The following is a 23,216-nucleotide window of genomic DNA, read 5'->3' as shown; positions in this document are numbered from 1 at the left end:
CTGGACAAAAATGCCAAATCATCTTTCAAGTAAGGCAAGTGGAACCCATTTCTCAATCTGAAATCCCCTTATCAGTTGCAGTGTTCAAAAGGGGCCAAGGTTTTCACTCAATCTGTGCTTCAGGGGAAAGCAATTGGCTGTTTGAGGACTCACTGAATTTCAAAAGTCTTTTTGTGTCTGGGTATGTCTGCCTGCAATTCACTTAAAGCTTTCTAGAAGTTTGACCACATTGTAGTTGAAAAGGTCAGGTTACTTTTGCCAGCCGTCTAAGGCTTATTGTGTCCATCTAAAAAGGAAGATTAGCTATTTTTACAAAATCTATAATACCACAGCTGCACGTTTGTTTCAAGAGGTTTGAACTCTTGACCTCTGGGTTGCTTGTTCAGTGTCATGATCACCAGTAAAAAAAAAATTTTTATATATGATTGAAACTGGAGAAAGCCAGGTAAAAAGAGAAAAAACACCTGAGGATCACATGAATGGGCTTTCAAAAGGCATTTGATGAAGTACTATATAATTGACTGGTTAGAAAAATTTACAACCTTGGTACTAAAAGGACAGTGGCAGTATAGGTACAAAATTGGCTAAAGGATATGAAGCAGTGTAATGCCAGATGGTTGTTTTTCAGACTGGAGGGAAGTATACAGTTAGTCTCTAGGGGTTGGTATTAGGATCACTATTCTTTTTACTATGTAATCATGACCTGGACTTGAGTATACTGGGCATAATTTCAAAGTTTGCAGATAATATAACATTTGGAAACCTAGAAAATGATGAAGAGGACAGTAACAAACTTCAGGAGGACATACTGTTGAAATCAGCAGACTCATGGCTGATAATTTAACAGAAGTGTGAAGTGATAAATTTTGGTAGGAAAAATGAAGTGTGACAATGTGGCCTAAATGGTATAATTTTAAAGAGAATGCAGGAACAGAAAAACCTGGAGGTATATGGTACAGTACACAAGTCTTTGATAATGATGGGACAAATTGAGATGGTAGTTAAGAAATACGGGATCTTTGCCTGTAACAGAGGGAGCGCAAAAATAAGGGAGTTATGATGAACCTTTAAATATCATTAGTTAGGCTGGTTCCAACTGGAATATTGTTTGGTTCTGGGCACCACACTTTAGGAAAGGTCTGAAGGCCTTGGAGAAGGAGCAGAAGAGATTTATTAGAGTGATACAAGTTGAGGGACTTCAGTTATGTGGCGAGACTGGGGAAGCTGGTGGTGTGGGTTGAGGTGATAATGATAGAGGTGTTCAAAATCATGAATGTTTTGATAGAGTAAATAAACTGTTTTCAGTGGCATAAGAGTTGGTAGCCACAGGACACAGATTTAAAGTGATTGGCAACAGAACCAGAGGCAACACACAATAACGTTTCTTTTTACACAGTGAGCTGTTGTGATTGAGAATGTACTGCCTGGAAGGGAAGTGGATGCAGTTTCACCATTAATTTTTAAAAGGGAATTGAATAAATACTTGAAGGACAAAAAACCACAGGGAAAGAGCAGGGAATTGAGATCATTTGGATAACTTTACCAAAGAGCCAGCATGAGCATGATGGACAGAATGGCCTCCTTTGATTGTATCGTTCTATGTTTGTGTCCGTTGGTGTTTTTGTTGCTGTTTTTGGGAAAATATAGAATAATTATGGCACAGAAGGAGGCCATTCAACTCATTGTACAAGCTCTTTGATATCCAGTCAGCCCCACTCGCTCTGCGCTTTCTTCATAGCCCTGCAAGATTTTCTTATGTATTGATTCCATTTCCATTTGAAATGTTTGAGAAACACCCATTTTTAAAAAGATGTTTGAGCACTGACAAACATACTTACTCGATAAATTAATGGCAGCATTATTGCCCGTGCATAAATTCATAAGCTGGGGCTATGGACCTCTTATTTCTAAATATGCAGAGAGATGATATCCTGGTTTAAAAGGACATAAATGATGCCCATCTCTGCCAGAACCCAGTGATTTCAACTTCCGTCCTCAAAAATAAGTGGTGATCTTGCAAAGTGGGGACAATCTCATGCATTTAGCATAATGGACTGGCTTTAAAGGGCTAATGTTGCTAAGCACATCCTGTAACTGAGCTCCAACTGCCTACTGAATGAGCTTTAGCTACAAGCTTTTTGTCATTCTGCTCCTTGAACCTATTTCCCGCTATTCACTTAAATCATGGCTGATCTGTACTTGGTTAACCTAACTAACCTCCTTCTGTTTGTATTCTAGCTAAGTGTCCGAAGGAAGAACACAAAGGAGATGTTTGGTGGTTTTTTAAAGAGCATGATGAAGAGTGCTGATGAAGTACTCATCTCTGGAACCAAGGTAACTTAGACATTTAATTATTTTTTTAAGTGCATGGAAAATTGTGATCTAAATATAAATTGGATGACAAGTGCAGTGGTGGAATATTGGAAGAGGGTTTGAGAGAGACCTTGAAGGTTCAGTTGCATTGATTTCAAAGGTCTTTGTATCTGACACGACAGAAAATGACTACAGTCACTGATCTCCAGATCCATGGGTAGCACTGAACCTTAATCTTAAGGTCAGAATGTGTGGAGCTGTAGCATAATGGCTAGCAAGCTGGCTACAGAAAACAAAATACAGGTTACCCAAACTGTTGAAAGGTGAGCTGGTAAACAAATAGCTAAAAGTAATGATGCAGGTTAATAAGGCCACAAAGAAAATCAAATGCATCACTGGTATTCATTTCTAAAGTGATAGAACTGAAAGTAGAGAAGTTAATGTTGAACTTGTAACAACTTTGGTTAGGTCGCTTGAAGCACTGTGCACAGCTGTAGTCTCTATTATGAAAAGGGATATAGAGGCACTAGAGAAGGTGCCAAAAAAAGGTGCCATGGTACCATAAGTAAGATTTTATACTTAGCAAGAAAGGCTGGGGACACTCTTCTCCAGAAAAGGGAAGACTGAGGAGTGACTTTTTTAAAAATTCATTCATCGGACGTGGGCTTCACTGGCTAAGCCAGCATTTATTGTCCACTCCTAACTGCCCTTGAAAAGGTGGTAGTGAGCTGCCTTCGTGAACCACTGCAGTCCATGTGTATGTACACCCAAAGTGCTGTTCGGGAGGGAGTTCCAGGATTTTGACTCCGACAGTGAAGGAACGGAGATATATTTCCAAGTCAGGATGGTGAGTGGCTTGGAGGGGAACTTCCAGTTGATGTTCCCATATGTCTGCTGCCCTTGTTCTTCTAGATGGTAGTGATCCTGGGTTTGGAAGGTGCTATCTAAGGAGCTTGGTGAGTTCCTGCAGGTACACACTGCTGCCACTGTGTCAGCGGTGGAGGGAGTGAATGGCACTACATCTACAAACAATCAAGTTGGCTGCTTTGTCCTGGATGGTGTTAAGCTTCTTGCGTGTTGAAGCTGCATTCATCGAGGCAAGTGGAGAGTGTCCTGACTTGTGCCTTGTGTAGATGGTAGACAGGCCTTGGGGAGTCAGGAGGTGAGTTACTCACTGCAGGATTGCTAGTCTCTGATCTGCTCCTGTAATCACAGTATTTATATGGCTAGTCCACTTCAGTTTCTGGTCAATGGTAACCCCCAGCATGTTGATAGTGGGGGATTCAGTGATGGTAATGCCATTGAGTATCAAGGGGCAATGGTTGGATTCTCTCTTGTTGGAGATGGTCATTGCCTGGCACTTGTGTGGTGTGAATGTTTCTTGCTACTTGTCAGCCCAAACCTGGATAATGTCCAGGTCTTGCTGCATTTGAACGTGCACTGCTTCAGTATCTGAAGAGTCGCGAATGGTGCTGAACATTGTGCAATCATCAATGAACATCCCCACTTCCGACCTTTATGATGGAAGGAAGGTCATTGATGAAGCAGCTGAAAATGGTTGGGCCGAAGACACTACCCTGAGGAACTCCTGCAGTGATGTCCTGGAGGTGAGATGACTGACCTCCAACAACCACAGCCATCTTTCTTTGTGCTAGGTATGACTCCAACCAGCGGAGAGGTTTCCCCCTGTTTCCCATTGACTCCAGTTTTACTAGGACTCCTTGAGGACACGTTGTCAAATGCTGCCTTGATGTCAAGGGCAGTCACTCTCACCTCACCTCTGGAGTTCAGCTCTTTTGTCCATGTTTGAACGAAGACTGTAATGAGGTCTTTTAAAAATATGAAGGTGTTTGATAGGGTAGCTGTAGAGAAGATGTTTACACTTGTCCCCTATTTATGGTGTCTCTACATTAAGGTAGTCACCGATAAATCCAATAGGGAATTAAAGAGTTTTTTTTTAATCCAGGGAGTGATTAAAATAGGAACTAGCTACCATATGGCATGTTTGAGGTAAATAGCATAGGTGCATTGAAGGAAAAACTAGATAAGCACAAGGGGGAAAGGAATAAAAGGATTTGCTGATTAGGTTAGATGAAGAGGCATGAGTGGAAGCTAGTTTGCAGCATAAAACCGACATAGACCTCTTAAGCAGAATGACCCGTTTCTGTGCTGTTAAATGCTACATAATGTGATCTTGCTTTAGACTGAGTAATCTGGCAATTTGACTCTACCAGAGCTGTCTGAAACTGGGCATCCTTGGCATGCGAATGCCTAATTTGGTTTCTAATGAAGCCGGGTTTCCCAGATCAGCTTGGAACCTGCCTGTAGTTGAGGTTTTTAAGAGGGAAGTTCGAATAAGCACTGGTTTGGATGTGGGTCATATGAACAGGAGTAGGCCATTCAGCTCCTGAAGCCGGTCCTATCATTCAGTTAGACATGGCTGATCTGTAACTTAGCTCTAGTTTGCCACCTTGGCTCCATATCCCTTGATACCCATGGCGAACACAAATCTATCAAACTTCATTTTGAAATCTGCAGATGACTGAGCCTCAACAGTTTTTGAGGGTGGGGGAAAGTTCCAGATTTCCAGTAGTCTTTGTGAAGAAGTGCTTCCTGACATCACTCGTGAATAGCCTAGCTCCAGTTTGATATCCAAAACTAGGACCAAAAGTATGAGAGTCCACAAATTAATAAATCCAATAAGGAATTTGGGAGAATTCAGAATGGTTAGAATGTGGAACTCGTCAACGATGGAGTAGTTGAGGCAAATAGCATCAATGTGTTTAAGGTGGAGCTAGAGAAATACAAGGGAGCGGAAGTAGGGTTAGATATAATGAGATGGGAGGAGGCTTGTGTCGAGCATAGACCTGTTGGGTGAATATCCTGTTTCTGTAATGTACCATTGATGTAAAAAAAAATTAAACACCTTTTCTTCTGCAGGATGGTGATGAATTCTTTGAACATGAGAAGACATTTCTTGTAGAATATGGCATCAAAATTAAAGATTCAGCAGTAAAAGCAGAAAAAATGACAAGAACTCACAAAAGTATGTGCAGCTTGGCTGGTTACATTCACTGGTTTTTGTTTTATAAAGAATTAACATTGGTTTTTACACTATTTAATAAAAACAATTGTAAGTAGATATTTTGAGTTGACTGCCAAGCCTATTTATTGGGAGCTGTCTCTCTTTCTCCAGATGTTTCCGATGATTACCTTAGTTTATCCTCTTCCTTGAATGAACTCGCGATAGACAATAAAGCTCCAATGAACAAGTGAGTCCTTTCATCATCTGTGTGGTCACACTGTGGTTGAGCCTATTGCATGATGTGCCTCATTGTGAAATCCCTGCAGTGTCTACTTTTTAAAAAAAAAAATATTCCCTGGACTTGGGTATCCTGGGCAAGGCAAGCATGATTTGTCCTTCCCTAGTTGTTGTGTTGAGAAGGTGGTGATTAGCCACCTTTTTAAATTGTTGCAGTCCATGCGGTGAAGGCATTCCCACAGTGCTTTGGTAGGATTTTGACCTAGCAATGACGCTGTGTCCAAGTCTGGATAATGTGCCATTTTGCTATTTGGTGGTGATGGTCTTGTCATGTACCTGCTGCTCTTGTCCTTCTTGGTGATCCTTCAGTGATGGGGGTGTAGGGGTACAGGGGAGTGTTGCACTGTTTTTGTAGACTGTACATGTTGCAGCTGGTGATGGAGGATATGGATGTTCAAGATGGTAGATGGGCTGACAATCAAGCAGACTGTTTTGTCCTAACACTTGCACTTTAAAAGTGCCTTGAGACATTTCAAAGGAGCTGTAGAGTCTAGGTGACCTGATTTGAGAGAGCATAAGCCAGGTTAAGAGGAGGTGTCCAAATAGAAGTGTGTTTGGGGCAGGTGGGGGGTGGTGTTCAGCATTGCAGTTTCAGAGAGCAGGTTTTTGAGGCTTGAAAGTTGTTCCTCAATGGTAGGATTGAGACAAGGATGTGGGGAGGGTGGGGGAAGAGAAAATAACAGCAGGCCAAAGTTGGAAGTACACCTGAAGCCCCATTTAGTTTGTGTTTATGGTCAATATGTTGGTGAAGAGCAGAATAACGTGGGAAATTATTGAAATTGCTATTTATGAAAGAAAATGTGATTTTTTTTTTCTAGCTACTACATAAAACTTTCCGAGCTGTTTGAAAAACTCAGGGTAAGTCTGGATCATTTTAGTATTAAATGAAAAATAATTGAATATAAGTAAGACATTTTCGAAACAAAAGTTAAAGGTAACAGCATGTTATCAATGGAGCTTCATTAAATATTCTTGTTTGGTGAAGTTTTTTAGGGAATAGGAAACTTTTCAGCCCCACCACCCTGTTCTACCATCACGGGTGGTCAGTAGCTCAACTCTTACTTACCTGCCTTGGTGCCATTTCCTCTGATATGTTTGCCTAATAAAAAAACCTGTCAATCAACTATATATTGGATTCTTAAATAAATCTCCCCGCCTGCATCTTGTGTTTTTTTTTGTTTAATAGAAATTAATGTCAATGGGTTGGGCTCACACCTTCATGTAACACCAATGCGCAGGTGACTCTATAGGCATGGTAACTTTTTGGATAGAGTAGCAGCTAGTTCATTATTTTTTAACTACGGTATTTACTAAAATTCACCAAATTTAAATAAACAAACTCAAATTTGTTTTAATCTGAATTTGCACAAGTGTTGACACCCTTAGAAAAACCCCTACTTAAGGACAACACTTTGGTTCACACACTTTTGATTCTCTTAACTGGATGATTTACTTAAGCAGGACAGTTTCCTGATCAATGGTTTGAGAGTTAATTCTCTGGCTAGTTGTTCACATCCTCATTGCAAGTCAGTGGGCAGTTACCATAATGCCAGAGGGTACAAGCCTGGAGTTAGTGGAGTCCTGGGAGGAAAGAGATGGTGAGAGTTAATTTGCTGCCAGTTTCTTAAGTCAAAGGAGTATCTTGGGAGAACTTCATGGTTTGTGTTGAATAAAGCCCAAATACAATATTCACAGCAAGTCACAAGATGAAATAAATTATTAGAAAGGTGTTTTTAATGTTTTTGAGCTGACTTGTTCTTTAATCCCTGTTATTGTATCTGGGCAGAACTGTGGTGGGAATAACAAACATGCTAAATATAGCGATAAAAATAAAAAGCTAAAAGCTACTGCGGATGCTGGAAATCCAAAACAAAAACAGAATTACCTGGAAAAACTCAGCAGGTCTGGCAGCATCGGTGGAGAAGAAATCAGTTAACGTTTCGAGCCTTCACGGCCCTTCGGCAGAACTGAAGCATAGTTAGGAGAAAGGAGAAATATAAGCTGGTTTAAGGTGGGGGGCGGGGGGAGAGAAGTTGAGGGTGTGGTGATTGTGGAGATAAGCAAGCAGTGATAGGAGCAGATAATCAAAAGATGTCACAGACAAAAGGATCAAAGAGGTGTTGAAGGTGGTGATATTTGTCTAAGAAAAGTGCTAATTAAGAATGGAAGACAGGACACTCAAAGTACAGCTCTAGTGGGGGTGGGGTGGAAAAGACTAACAAGGTTTTAGTTTTAGATTTAAAAATAATGGAAATAGGTGGGGAAAGAAGAATCTATATAAATTATTGAAAAAGAGGGGGGAGGGGAGAAACGGGGTGGGGATGGGGGGAGGGGGAGTTTAAGATCTAAAGTTGTTGAATTCAATATTCAGCCCGGAAGGATGTAAAGTGCCTAGTCGGAAGATGAGGTGCTGTTCCTCCAGTTTGCGTTGGGCTTCACTGGAACAATGCAGCAAGCCAAGGACAGACATGTGGGCAAGAAAACAGGGTGGAGTGTTAAAATGGCAAGCGACAGGGAGGTTTGGGTCTTTCTTGCGGACAGACCGCAGGTGTTCAGCAAATCGTTCGCCCAGTTTGCGTTTGGTCTCTCCAATGTAGAGGAGACCGCATTGGGAGCAACGAATGCAGTAGACTAAGTTAGGGGAAATGCAAGTGAAATGCTGCTTCACTTGAAAGGAGTGTTTGGGCCCTTGGACGGTGAGGAGAGAGGAAGTGAAGGGGCAGGTGTTGCATCTTCTGCGTGGGCATGGGGAGGTGCCATAGGTGGGGGTTGAGGAGTAGGGGATGATGGAGGAGTGGACCAGGGTGTCCCGGAGGGAACGATCCCTACGGAATGCCGTCAGGGGGGGTGAAGGGAAGATGTGTTTGGTGGTGGCATCATGCTGGAGTTGGCGGAAATGGCGGAGGATGATCCTTTGAATGCGGAGGCTGGTGGGGTGATAAGTGAGGACAAGGGGGACCCTATCATGTTTCTGGGAAGGAGGAGAAGGCGTGAGGGAGGATGCGCGGGATATGGGCCGGACACGGTTGAGGGCCCTGTCCCCTTCGCCTCCGTCGCATCTGTTCTGATGACGCTACCTTCAAAAACAGCTCCTTTGACATGTCCTCCTTCTTCCTTAACCGAGGTTTTCCATCCACGGTCGTTGACAGGGCCCTCAACCGTGTCCGGCCCATATCCCGCGCATCCTCCCTCACGCCTTCTCCTCCTTCCCAGAAACATGATAGGGTCCCCCTTGTCCTCACTTATCACCCCACCAGCCTCCGCATTCAAAGGATCATCCTCCGCCATTTCCGCCAACTCCAGCATGATGCCACCACCAAACACATCTTCCCTTCACCCCCCCTGACGGCATTCCGTAGGGATCGTTCCCTCCGGGACACCCTGGTCCACTCCTCCATCATCCCCTACTCCTCAACCCCCACCTATGGCACCTCCCCATGCCCACGCAGAAGATGCAACACCTGCCCCTTCACTTCCTCTCTCCTCACCGTCCAAGGGCCCAAACACTCCTTTCAAGTGAAGCAGCATTTCACTTGCATTTCCCCTAACTTAGTCTACTGCATTCGTTGCTCCCAATGCGGTCTCCTCTACATTGGAGAGACCAAACGCAAACTGGGCGAACGATTTGCTGAACACCTGCGGTCTGTCCGCAAGAAAGACCCAAACCTCCCTGTCGCTTGCCATTTTAACACTCCACCCTGTTTTCTTGCCCACATGTCTGTCCTTGGCTTGCTGCATTGTTCCAGTGAAGCCCAACGCAAACTGGAGGAACAGCACCTCATCTTCCGACTAGGCACTTTACATCCTTCCGGGCTGAATATTGAATTCAACAACTTTAGATCTTAAACTCCCCCTCCCCCCATCCCCACCCCGTTTCTCCCCTCCCCCCTCTTTTTCAATAATTTATATAGATTCTTCTTTCCCCACCTATTTCCATTATTTTTAAATCTAAAACTAAAACCTTGTTAGTCTTTTCCACCCCACCCCCACTAGAGCTGTACTTTGAGTGTCCTGTCTTCCATTCTTAATTAGCACTTTTCTTAGACAAATATCACCACCTTCAACACCTCTTTGATCCTTTTGTCTGTGACATCTTTTGATTATCTGCTCCTATCACTGCTTGCTTATCTCCACAATCACCACACCCTCAACTTCTCTCCCCCCGCCCCCCACCTTAAACCAGCTTATATTTCTCCTTTCTCCTAACTATGCTTCAGTTCTGCCGAAGGGCCGTGAAGGCTCGAAACGTTAACTGATTTCTTCTCCACCGATGCTGCCAGACCTGCTGAGTTTTTCCAGGTAATTCTGTTTTTGTTTTATGCTCAATATAGCCTTCTGTGCTGGTTTCTGTCTCCCAAGGAGGTTTGGAAGCATTTTCCACATTTTTTCTGCCTATTAGTGCTTGGGTTTTTATCTGTTTTTGCCTCCCACTAGCTAGTAGGCTATCTATTGTGATGCTTCCGGAGTCACGACTGTGTAGAGCAGGCCTAGATGGTCTTTTCCTGCCCGTTGTTTCTGTATATGTTTGAAAGGCAAAACTTGGGAAGAAAAATCAAGGAAATTGAAAGCAGTTGGCAGGAGTCATGGAAGATGACAGAGATAATGAGGAACTTCATCAGCTAGCTTGAAGACGCATGGTCTTTATGAGCATTGAGGTGCATCTTGATCACTGGTCACAATAGGAATTTGGGAAGGAAGAGAAAAAGAAAGCAGAAACTTTGCTTTGTCCTTCATTGGACATTGTTAAATGCAGGATTTCAACACAAGAGGGCACAAACTTCAAGTTAGAGCTAGGCTATGAAGGGTAAAAGGATAGTGAAAATCTCTAATTCTCTTCACTGCCCAAAGGCTATGAAATGTTGTGACCTGAAACATCTCAAGACTGAGATTTGATTTTTTTTTTGTTGTTGCTGTGTTAGCATTTTTCGGGATATGAAGCAAATGGAGTTGTGATACTGATCAGCTATGATCTAAACAAATGCTGGAATAGGCATAAAGGGATAAGTAGCCTCCTCCTGTTCCTATATTTCTAATCCAGAGAGGTACTGGCAGTTGTATCCTGGTGTGTATTTTAAGTGTTACTTTGTCTAACTTCACATGTTTGCCACCTACTGGCCCCAACCTAATGTCTTAACTTGTTCCAGAACGAAAAACTTAAGTAGAATAAGCCACAACCTCACTCTTGCTATCCAGCTTATGTCCATTGCACTGGCTTTCCGTAACACCTGCCCAATTTAGGCAGAGGAAATGCCAATGCCCTATGTGTGAAAACCCATTTCTTCCTAGGTACACTACTTCTGAATTTTACCTACTGGAGAAAATGTACTGGGCCAGTACACTTGTGGGGAGGGAACTAGAGCCTGGAAGTGCACTAGTAGGTATGTGGAGAAGCTCCAGTGCTTGCCATGATTCATCATAGTTTCTGGCGCACTTTTCTCTCTAGATATTGCGATAGAGCTGATACCACACCATTCAGATGCAAAGCTACCTATTTGGGCCAGGATTTGTAGCCAGAACACCCAAACTGGATGTCAGTTTTTGCTACTTGGGGGGATTTTTAACAGTTCATTCACGTGTGTGCATCATTGACAAGGCCAGCGGTAATGGCCATCCCTAGTTGCCCTTGAGAACATGGTGATGGATCTCCTAGTACCACTGCTGTCCATGTGGTGAAGGTGCTCCCACAATCCTGTGTTAAGTAGAGTGTTCCAAGATTCTTACCCAGCAATGAAGGAGGAACAATGTTATGTCCATGTGCGACTTGGAGGGGAGGTTGGATGTGTTACCCATGCACATGTTGTCCCTGTTCTTCTAGATGGTATAGCTCATCAATTTGGGAGGTGCTGACATGAAAGCCTTGGTGAGTTGCTGCAGTGCATCCTGTAGATAGAGGGAACATTGCCTGCAGTGTGTACTAAGTTGTGCAGTTGCATGGTGCAACAAATAGGCTGCACACAACAAAGAAAATTTAGAGGGAACATTTATTTCAACCATGTGTGCTGATGTGGATGGGGTGATGTTTAGGCTAGTATCTGATATGCAAATCATACAACTGTTAGCAATAGAGACAAGTGATGGTGTGGAATGTGATCAACCTGTAATAGCCAAATCTTGATGGAAAGTGCCACTCTTCCTTTATCTCAAATGTTTGCTTTGGAATTAAGCCATCATTAACTGTCAAGCTGAGTTTCCTTTTACTGATTGTTTGTTCCTTTCCCCCACCCCTGCACTCATCTACAGAAAGTAGAAGGAAGAGTGTCAAGTGATGAAGACTTGAAGCTGACAGAACTGTTAAAATACTATATGAGAGATATACAGGCGGCAAAGGTAATGTAACTGAAGCGTGTTACTTTCCAATATTGCCTCTTTTGGTTTGTAATCCTGGAAGTCATCCTGAGAGTTTGGGATTTGCTCTTAAGAATTTTACCGTATGAGGCCATTCAGCCCATTCAACTATCTGGCTATCAAACTATGGTGCCATGATTTTGTTTTATTACAGTAAATAGGGATTAGTATTACCATTTACCCTCCTGCCAAAGACATTTTTCTTTGTAATTGGTCCTTTTGGTCATTCTTCCCCAATTTTTAACCAATGATCTTCTAGTTTTGATTCTCAGAAAACATCATTTGATCTTGATGGCTATGCATAAGAATAGCAGCTCCTCCCTGTGCTTTACTGGAATAGGGTTATCTATCTGTTCTAACATTTCAGCATTGTTCCATTTATACGATGATAAAACTCTGTTCTTGTCAAACTCTCTGCAACGCATGAAATTGATTTTCAGTGGCCTAGTGACTGCAGTACTTTCCCTAAAGCCATTCTTGTGTAGAATGCTTCGAGGCTTCCCTCTGCTTCCCAGATCCAAGGTGCTTTTGTAGGCCTTGACATTTAGCACTCATCTGTGGATTACAATGTCCAATACAATTTAAACAGCTTGTTTCATTTAAATATGACCCTGGCGTCTTTGACTACAAAATCTAAGGATATTAATTAAGTGGACAGAATCTTGGGATCACCAATTCTCCACTGACACCTATTTTTAGTTCCATGTGATTTTTTTCAAAAAGCTAACCTTCGAATGAATTTGAGCTGAACAGGTGCTGCTTTATTTTTTAATATTTGTTCATGGGATGTGGACACTACTGGGTAAGTCAGCATTAATTGCCCTTGAGAAGGTGGTGATGTGCTGCTGCCTTGAACCACTGCAGTCCATGTGATGTAGGAACACCCACAGTGCTGTTAGGAAGGGAGTTCCAGGATTTTGACCCAGCAACAGTGAAGGAAGGTTATTCAGACACACAGACAAACCATTTATGTTTGGTGGTTTCATGCTTTGATAGCAAGGAAGTGCTTGTTGCTTTTCAAAATCAGCCAGCACAAAATTGTCCACCTAATAATAGTCTGCAACAGGCATCCTCTAGATGCTGGCTGCACGACTGAAGACTTTCCCATTTTTAAAAATTCATTCACAGGACGTGGGCTTTGCTGGCTGGGCCAGCATTTGTTGCCTATCCCTAGTTGTCCTTGAGAAGGTGGTGGTGAGCTGCCGCCTTGGACCGCTGCAGTCCATGTGGTGTAGGTACATCCACAGTGCCGTTAGGAAGGGTGTTCAGGATTTTGACCCAACGACAGTGAAGGAACGATAATATATTTCCAAGTCAGGATGATGAGTGACTTGGAGGGGAACCTCCAGGTGGTGGTGTTCCCATGTGTCTGCTACCCCTGTCCTTCTAGATGGTAGTGGTCGTGGGTTTGGAAGGTGCTGTCCAAGGAACCTTGGTGCATTCTGCAGTGCATCTTGTAGATGGTACACACTGCTGCTACTGTGCGTCGGTGGTGGAGGGAGTGAATGTTTGTGGATGTGGTGCCAATCAAGCGGACGGTGGACAGTGTCCAGCTTCCTCAGTGTTGTGAGAGATGTCAGCTGTGGCTCAGTTCATAGCACCCTCGCCTTTGAATCAGAGGGTTGTGGGTTCATGTCCCACTCCTGGAAACCAAGAAGTGTGATTGTACTCGAAAGAGTTGCAATCTGTGACTGTTGATAACTCGAAAGAGTTTCCTCAGTGTTGTGGGAGCTGCACTCATCCAGGCAAGTGGAGAGTATTCCATCACACTCCTGACTGACTTGTGCCTTGTTAGATGGTGGACAGGCTTTGGGGAGTCAGGAGGTGAGTTACTCGTCACACGATTCCTAGCCTCTGACCTGCTCTTGTAGCCACAGTATTTATATGGCTAGTCCGGTTCAGTTTCTGGTCAATGGTAACTCCCAGGATGTTGATAGTGGGGGATTTAGTGATGGTAATGCCATTGAGCATCAAGGGGCAATGGTTCAATTCTCTCTTGTTGGAGATGGTCATTGCCTGGCACCTGTGTGGTGCAAATATTACTTGCTGCTTATCAGCCCAAGCCTGGATATTGTCCAAGTCTTGCTGCATTTGGACATGGACTGCTTCAGTATCTGAGGAGTTGCGAATGGTGCTGAATATTGTGCAATCATCAGCGGACGTCTCCACTTCTGACATTATGATGGAAGGAAGGTCATTGATGAAGCAGCTGAAGATGGTTGAGCCTGGGACACTACCCTGAGGAACTCCTGCAGTGATGTCCTGGAGGTGAGATGACTGACCTCCAACAACCACAACCATCTTTCTTTGTGCTAGGTATGACTCCAACCAGTGGAGATTTTTCCCCTTGATTCCCATTGACTCCAGTTTTGTTGGGGCTCCTTGATGCCACACTCCGTCAAATGCTGCCTTGATGTCAAGTGCAGTCACATTCACCTCACCTTGGGAATTCAGCTCTTTTGTCCGTGTTTGAACCAAGGCTGTAATGAGGTCAGGAGCTGAGTGACCGTGGCAGAACCCAAACTGGGCATTGGTGAGCAGGTTATTGCTAAGCAAGTGCTGCTTGATAGCACTGTTATTGACCCCTTCCATTACTTTACTAATGATCGAGAGTAGACTGATGGGGCAGTAATTGACTGGGTTAGATTTGTCCTGCTTTTTGTGTACAGGACATACCTGGGCAATTTTCCACATAGCCAGTTAGATGTCATCGTTGTAGCTGTACTGGAACAGCATGGCTAGGGGCACGGCAAGTTCTGGAGCACAAGTTTTCAGTACTATTGCCGGAATACTGTCAGGGCCCATTGCCTTTGCAGTATCCAGTGCCTTCAGTTTCTTGATGTCATGTGGAGTGAATCGAATTGGCTGAAGACTGGCATCTGTGATGCAGGGGGCCTCCGGAGGAGGCCGAGATGGATCATCCACTCAGCACTTCTGGCTGAAGATTGAATTTCTGAATGCAAACAGGGCTTTGTAACCTATACTGCAGTGCATGAGTGCGTTTCGGTCTTCCTGTTAGTCACATATCCACCCAAACCTAGAGAACTCTGGCTCCTGGTAACCTTTTGACAGCAAATTGGTTCATACTTGTCCTCGTGTTACATAAATGTAGTTTCAAAATGATCATGTCAAACTTTCTTCCTTTACAGCATCTTGCCAATCGAATCTTAGGGCGTTCAGAGACCACTTGTGCGTCATTTCTGCACTGGCTCTTTGAAAGAGCTATTCAATTCATCCCACTCCCCTGCTCTTTGCCCATAGCCCTGCAAGTTTTTCATTTTGAAGTATGAATCCAGTTCTCTTCTGAGCTGAATCTGCTTCCCCTGCCCTTTCAGGTAGTGCATTTCAGATCGTAACTTGCTGTGTTGGAAAAAAATTATATAAAACTTAAATCCAAATTTTCCCACTGTGAATGCTGACTTTTGGATAAAGTTCTTTTTTTTTTTGGATCGTCTTTCTGGAACTAGTATGCTGTGCCAAAATTTCTAATGTTTCTGGTGCCCCAGTGTCATCCTCAAGTGCAGTTTGGGAAAATCACACCACAGTTAGAAGAGGGAAGGTGCTGGTGCAAGTTTTAGTTCAACTTATAGCTGCACTCCACCTTCAAGGCATTCTGCTGTCAACCATTTCCAGCTAGTGATGGGTCCTCTGTTTTGTTTTGGCACATCTTTGAGCACTATAATGTTCCGCTCAGAGCTGCCACGTAGTCCAAGACGAAAGATTGGAAAGTTTTCTCCAAAAACAAGCTGCTTTATCAATTGTAGCTCAGTCAGTTGCACGCTAGAATTAGAAAGTCATGGGTTCGAACCCCACTCCAGAGATTTAAACACAATCTAAGCCAGTGCCAGAGATGCTGTGTTTTGAATGAGACATTATGCAGAGACCCCTTCTGCCTTCTCATGTGGACGTATAAGACCCCATTTTGAAGAAGGTCAGGGGAGTTTTCCCCTGTCCTGGCCAACATTTATCCCTTAACTAGCATCAGTAAAGCAGGTTATCTGGTCATTATCAAATTGCTGTGTACAATTTGGCAGTTTTAAAATTACAGATGCATTTGGGATCTTATTTTCCCTGTTAATGGTTAGAGAAAGCAGCGATGGGATCAGATGATCTAGGTCTGTAAAATACAAACTGCCAAATCCAACAGAGCGAGGAGCATAAAGACCAGTTTTCAGGCCAGTAAGCCAGGGTTTCACAGGCAACAGGAAGTTGATCAGACACCCTGATCTTACTGCAAAGACTTAGTGTTTATGGCACATTGAACTGCTTAGCACTGGAAACAGCAGTGGTACTAGTAGTTCCAGTGGCAGGTTTGTCATTTAACAAAGCATGAAGTTTAACCAAGAGTAGTTTTATGCTCTCCCCTCCCCTTTGAAGGAATTATTCTAATATGCGTAAAGAAGCTAAATTTCAAGGTGGAATATACTACTTACCTTTGACTTCTAATTTCTCCTCAGGAGGAATCCAGAACAAGGGGCCACAATCTGAAGTTTAGGGCCAGGCCATTCAGGAGGAAAATCACAAAGGACTTTTTCACAGTGGGTAGTGGAAATCTGGAATTCTTTGTGCCAAAATGCAGCAGATGCTTGGGGACGACTGGAGTTTTCAAGACTGTGATCAGGGTATAAAGAATATGGAGCATTGCAGATAAATGGAGCTGAGAGCAGATCAGCCTTGATCTGATTAAATGGCAGAATAGGTGTGAGGGACTGAATGGCCTCCTGTTTCCAATCCTCCATTTTACAATGTTGTCCAAAGTTTAATTTGGTTGCCTGCAAATGTATTGTACAAGTGGCACTGGATTAGAACAGACGCCTTTTTTTTAAAACATATATTAATGCAGGATTTTTCTATTAATCAGGATCTTCTGTACAGGAGAGCCAGGTCTCTTGTTGATTATGAAAATGCCAACAAAGCTCTAGACAAGGCTCGAATGAAGGGTAAAGATGTGAAACAGGCGGAGCAGCAGCATCAGCTGTCTGGTCAAAAATTTGAAAAGCTTTCAGACTCAGCAAAGCAAGGTACAAGATCCTAATGTCCACAGAATCCCTTAGTGTCCATCTGTATATTGTGGTGATGAAACTTTGTTTATTCTCCTGTTTTCAGAGCTGACTGCTTTCAGAGCCAGACGAGTGGAAGCATTCCGTAAAAACCTAATTGAAATGACTGAGCTGGAGCTGAAGCATGCCAGAGTGAGTAGCCTGCAACAATGAGCTTGATTTTATTTATTATGTAGCAGGATAGCATTGTCACCAGAGTTTGTAACCCACAACCTGTTATTTATGTTCACATCTGTGGTTTACTCCTTCCCATCCAACTGATATGCATATGAGTACATCCATAAGACACCAAGCACAAACTTCTTAACTGTAACCAAGGGCAGATTCCTTTTTGTGCAGCTATTGTGAAATGACACAAGGGGGCGATGTTGCTGTAGAGAGTGAAACGGCTCACCGGGGGCAATGTTGTGGTAGTGAGTGAAACTACCAATTTTGTTCCTCTGCATGGAATTAAAAACAAGCCATTTAATTGGCTCTCTAATGCATGGTTTTGGCCTCTGCTCCCTTATCCTCTTTGCACTGAGAATCGTTCTGATATCTGTCCCTAGTTTCATGGAATTTAAAACAGTCAGAGCAGAGAGTACCAAAATGTACAACTTTGCACTTCTATGTTAAATACTCTGTCATGTGTCCGCCCATTCCACCAGCCTATATCCTCAAAGCCTATCACATCCCCCTCATTATTGGCTACGCTTCCAAGTTTCATCATTTCTAAATTTTGAAATTGTAACCTGTACCCTCTAGCCCAAGCCATTAATATATACCAAGAAAAGTAATGATCCTAACACTGATTCCAGGGAAACCCCACTCTATACCTTCCTCCAGTCTAAGAAACAACCATTCGCCACTGCTCTCCGTTTCCTGTCACTTGGCCAACTTCCTATCCGTGCTTCCACTGTCCCTTTTATTCCACGAGCTCTGACTTTTCTGGCAAACATGTTATGCGGCACTTTATCAAAAATTTTCTGGCATTCCACATATACAACATGAACCAAGCAGCTGTTTGTTCATGTGTGAGCTCTGCGTGTATGCAAGATAAATATGCGAGGGTACGTTCCCACTGCAGAATCCACACGAGCACGTGTACCAGAAGGAGTCATTGGATAGCTGTAACGTTGGCTGTTTCCTCTCCACCCACCCTCCCAGTTCATTGGACTGGGCTTAACTGAGGTTAGTCTGTACATTCTGCCTGCTTGAGGTAGAACCCTAGAATAGTGTGAAACAGAAGGAGACTATTCGGCCCTTTGAGTCTCTGTCAGTTCCATCAAAGGTTTGTTTAGGAAGTGTGCACTGGAACTTGGCCATTGGCTGCTCTTGGTCTGTAAGGTCCAATTGTAAACTGGGCTATGCAGTTATCAACTGAGCGCATATACTCTTGTTGGTTTGATATGTAATTTGAGCAAAAAACTGATCTAAGGCCTACTTTCAAAGCTTCACACAGCACAGAAGGAGGTTATTGTGCCTGTGCTATCTCTTTGAAATTGCCAACTTATTGGTCCTACACCCATGCTCTTTCTTCATAGCCCTGCAACTTTTCCTTAAGTATTTATCAAATTCCCTTTTGAAAGTTACTGCTTCTGCCACCTTTCCAGGGTGTGCATTTCAGACCATCATAGCTTGTTCATAAATTGCCCTCATCATGGACTCAATGGACCAAATGGCTTCCTTCTGTACCCTAATGATTCAATGACTATGTCTCCTTAGGTGGTTTTGTCAATTATCTTAAATCTGTGTCTATCGACCCTCCTACCTAAAGCCCCCTCCTACTTTTGAACACCACTATTAATCGTTCTCTGCTCAAAAGAGAACAATTCCAGCTTCTCTAGTTTGTCTACATAACTGAAACCCCTCATCCCACGTATCATTCCAATAAATCTCCTCTGCACTCTCTCCGATACCTTGACACCCTCCCTGAAGTGTGGTGCCCAGCATAGGCCGCAATACCCCAGCTGAGACCTGCGCAGTGATTTCTGAAAGTTTACCATAACTTGCTTGTTTTCTCCATTTCTAAAACACAGGTTTTTTTAACAGCTTTGATCAACTTATCCTGCCACCATCACAGACTTGTGTGTTCTATTTCTTTCAGAACAATGTACAGATGCTACAAAACTGCCTGGCTGCGTTGATGAGTAATTAGTGCCATATGACTGGATGAGGCCAGGAATCCTCAGACTGACCTTATTTCACCCGCTGAAGATGAATTTATAATTCGCAGCCTAAAATCATTGTACATCCAGTTTCTGTTGCAATAACTCTGGTCACGGGATAAGCTGTGCGTGCTCCTATTCTATATCCTTTACAGTTTTTCTCTGCTGCTGTTTAATCCGTAAAAGCTTGGATAATGCACAAAGTAATTTTTCTTTTTTAAAAAAAATGCTAAGCTTTGCTCCACGCAAGTGCCTGCTGATTGTAGAACTTCACAAACAGTGACTTCCAAAACTGAAGCTGGACCAAATTTTGTATGTTCATATTCCTATGCATGGTAGTCTTTTTACAAAAGTGGCATAATAGGGACCTGTTACAATAATTGTAATTCAAATTCTATTTATACGCAGGTTGGCTAAACAATGCTCGAAATCTTGTTTGGGGTTTTAACAAAACTTCCATTTGATTGTGTATGCGATGACCAAATTGACATTGCTGGTTTCATTCGATAAGCAGACTCTTCCTATTTTTTAATATTGTGCTGCTCCAAAACTCTTGCTTCTGAATTAAAATCTCTCTTGACTGTTTTTGCTTATCCTAATTTTAGACTAAGCTAACACCGAAGTCCATGTTTTTGGTTCCTGGCTGTAATTTGTAAAAAGAATTAAGATTTAAATTTAAGCAGTGGTATTTCACTGAAGAAAATGATCCCCAATGCCCATGGCATTTCTCTAAGGTTGTACTAGTTACTCTCTGGCACTTGTAGGGTTAATTGCTCCCCATCCCACCCCAATCACTTTACCCTTGCCTCAAAAACAAGCTCTTGTAAACAGTACTTAAATATTTTACATGAAGCACTCAAACTGCAGAGCACTTTGGAAGTATGTGCCTCATTTCTGCCTATGAATGTTTTGATATCTCCCCCCTCTCCTCCCTCGAAACATATTGCAGCACTCTTTTTAAAGAGTTCATATTTTAGATAAATTTATGCAAAGGAACTTTGAAGTGCATGGTGGGGTTAAACTGATACTGATAACATCTCTTGCTTTTGTTTTCCATCACATTGGGTTTGGAGATGGAGTGAAATTAGGACATTCAGTTTCCCATTCTAACCCCAATCTGCACACAGACTTGTTTGGCCAGGAGGAGGAGGACGCAATGCAGGACACTGGGCTGGCCATCCAATTCTGAGCTGTATTCTCTCCTGGGGAAATTCTGCTTCCAAAGCAATAAGGTGAGGGAAATAGCAAAGTGTGAATGCTGTTTTTAATTTCTTTTCATGAAGAAAGGAAGAAGCCAGGTGCTGCGTGTGGTTTGGGCGATTCCTGAAAGTTGTGTTGGAAGAAGAAATGGAAGTTTTGTTGAAGCTCTTAACTCTTCATTGTTTTGCATTGAACTATGTCCTGTGTATATTGTCTGCAGTTCTAAATATTAATGGAAAGCAGTAGAAAGCCCAATCTATATAAAAAGAGACTTGTTACATTTTAGGAGTATTTTAGTTAGCTATTGATGCCTGTGTGTATGTGCGTGCCTGTGTGTGTGTGTGTGTGTGTGTATAAAAATAAATGTTCATAATACATTAACATTGTGAGTTGGCCTGGTTTAAAGAACAACAGTGTGGGAGATGCCCAGAGTAGAATTTTGTCGAAGTTGGTCTCTATCCCTCTCCTGCCACCCCTCCCTCTTGGGTCGGTCTCCGTTTCCCCTCTTATTACCCCCTCCGCCCACCCCTCACCTCCCAAACTCCACCCTGTGAGCTGGTCTTGTCCTTGTTGTCAATGGCCTTCAAGTTCAACCCATATCATTTTCTTTAAGGCACCCGACCTGATGGTGAGCACAGTGATTAGCTTGCTCAGTCAATCTTGGAATGTCAGTTTTGAACTCTGTTTTCAGTATCCTAAGGGAGGAACTGAAGCCATTGAACAAGTAGCAAACAGGTTGCAGAGTTGTGTGTGTGTGGAGTATGGGTAGAATTTCTCTCACCAGATGTTGTGGTTTTGAACAATTCTGTTAAAATTTGCTGGAATTGTGCATTGATTCATGGAGATGATATATTTGGCTTTATTAGTCAGTGTTTTCTCCCTGTAAGACATGTTTCTGTGCCTTTTGGAAGGAATTTGAACAGTAAAGATGGTTTGAAACTGTTTTGTGATGTTTTTTATTTATTGAGGTCAAGGAGATACTTGCACAGAAGCACATATGGATTTCACCCAGAAAATATTAAGTCTTCCATTGTCTCCCTCTGTGAGGATAAAGCAGAATCAGCTTTCCTGTCAACCTGTGTGGATCCACACGTGCAGAGTTGGCGATTTGGATCCAGACACTGCAATGTTAACCTAAGCCGCCCGTTGAGAATCTGAAGGGGTTGGGTACACTGCTCATTTTACACTCCATTGAGTAACTTGCACCTTTCACAATCGCAGGACAGCCTAAAGCACTTTACAGTCAATGAAGTACTTTTTCAAGTGTAGACGCTGTTTTAATGTAGGACATACAGCAGCCAATTTGCACAAAGCAAGGCCCCACAAATAGTGATATGATAACAATCGTCATTTTTTTTCTTTAGTGATGCTGGTTGAGGGATAAATATTGGCCAATCTGCTTCGTATAGTGCCATGGCCATGGGATCTTTTACATCCACTTGAGGGAGCAGAAGGTACCCCGGTTTAATGATTCATCTAAAGGACAGCCCCTCCAAGAGCACTGCATTGGAAAGTCATACTCCAGGAATTTGAGCTGATAATCTAGTAAGACTTGAATCCACAATACACTGAGCCATAGCTATTGAAGCCTCCAGACTGGGAGAGAAATAAAACAAATGTTACACTGTTCCCCTGGTTTCCAGCCCAGCAAGTTCAGTTAAAATTGCCCTCTTGGTCTTTGAAGGGTGTGCTGCACATCTTCAAGTGGCTAAGCTGTTTTGGCAAAGCCTGAAGTTTGAATCACTCACTGGCTCAATGGTTGCGGTGAAACATCCAAGTGAAAGTTAGACATAAGAATATGAGAAATAAGAGGAGTCACTCTTATGGTCCCTTCAGCTTCCTCTGCCATTCAATAATGTCAAGTCTACTTTCCCATCCTATTCCCTAATATCCAAACAATTATCAGTCTCAGCCTTAAATAAACACATTGACTAAGTCAACATCTCAGCCCTTAAAGACCAACCCCTTATGAGACTACAACCCCTAGTTCTGCATTCTCCAGCCAGGGCAAATAGCAGCTGTACATGTACCTTGGCAAACCCTCTAAGAACTTTATATATTTCAAGAAGATGATCTCTCATTCTTCTAAAGTGCAGAGAATATAGGCCCATCCTACTTGGTCTCTGCATCGGCCAGCTTTCTCTTCCTGGGAACCAATCTAGTGAACTTTCATTGCACCCTCTCTAAGGCAAGCATACCCTTTCTTGGTAAGGAGACCAAACTACACAGTATTCCAGGTGTGATCTTGCCAAAGCCCTATACAATTGCAGCAGTTGTACGGATCTCAAACAGCAATAATGGAGCACAAACTGTTTCAATGCCACCTTGAAATACAGATTTAACAACTGCCTTTAATTGACAGGTACTGGTGCTGCTAGAACTGCAGAAAATTGCTGAAGGTGAGGTCTGAGATACTGACACATAGGTATAAAGCGACAAGTGTTTGCATGCAGCGATTTCTCTGTGATAGCTTCCTGATTTGTAGGGCATCTATTCTGGATTGCTTGCTGACTGCACCCAGGAATTCAGCATCTTTCAGTCACACTGCCAGCTCTGAGGCCAAGCACTGCTGCTGCTGGAGAAATCTTTGTCAGCAGGCAAGGCAGTTGGACTCCCACTTGCCCCTCACATGCACCGGGCAGCCTCTGCCTAGCAGTTGTTTGAGACGGGGTCCTCATTGTCATCATTTTGTAACTTCATGCTTTTCCACTTGGAGAATAGTGTGAAGCAGTGGAAGGATTTAATCTGATTAACCACCTTGACAGGTCATAATATGAACATTCCTTCCATGGCTTGACCACCTTTATACCCACCAATAGGTTAGTCCTG

General features: G+C 43.0%; 1 protein-coding gene across 1 annotated transcript in view; it reads left to right on the top strand.

The window, feature by feature from the left end:
- snx5 (sorting nexin 5) overlaps positions 1–21,329 on the top strand; it is a 54,262-nt gene extending 32,933 nt beyond the window's left edge. The window contains exons 7-14 of the mRNA XM_078556704.1: positions 2,239–2,334; positions 5,254–5,359; positions 5,510–5,585; positions 6,454–6,493; positions 11,876–11,962; positions 16,842–17,001; positions 17,087–17,172; positions 19,127–21,329. Coding sequence (XP_078412830.1) covers positions 2,239–2,334; positions 5,254–5,359; positions 5,510–5,585; positions 6,454–6,493; positions 11,876–11,962; positions 16,842–17,001; positions 17,087–17,172; positions 19,127–19,177 — 702 coding nt within the window. The 3' untranslated portion in view covers positions 19,178–21,329. The remainder of the gene's footprint in view (positions 1–2,238; positions 2,335–5,253; positions 5,360–5,509; positions 5,586–6,453; positions 6,494–11,875; positions 11,963–16,841; positions 17,002–17,086; positions 17,173–19,126) is intronic.
- Positions 21,330–23,216: the final 1,887 nt, after the last annotated feature.

Source organism: Cetorhinus maximus, chromosome 14 (assembly GCF_964194155.1).
Source record: "Cetorhinus maximus chromosome 14, sCetMax3.hap1.1, whole genome shotgun sequence".
Taxonomy (NCBI): domain Eukaryota; kingdom Metazoa; phylum Chordata; class Chondrichthyes; order Lamniformes; family Cetorhinidae; genus Cetorhinus; species Cetorhinus maximus.
Note: the sequence above shows the minus strand (reverse complement) of the source record. Positions and strands in the feature narration are given on the sequence as shown.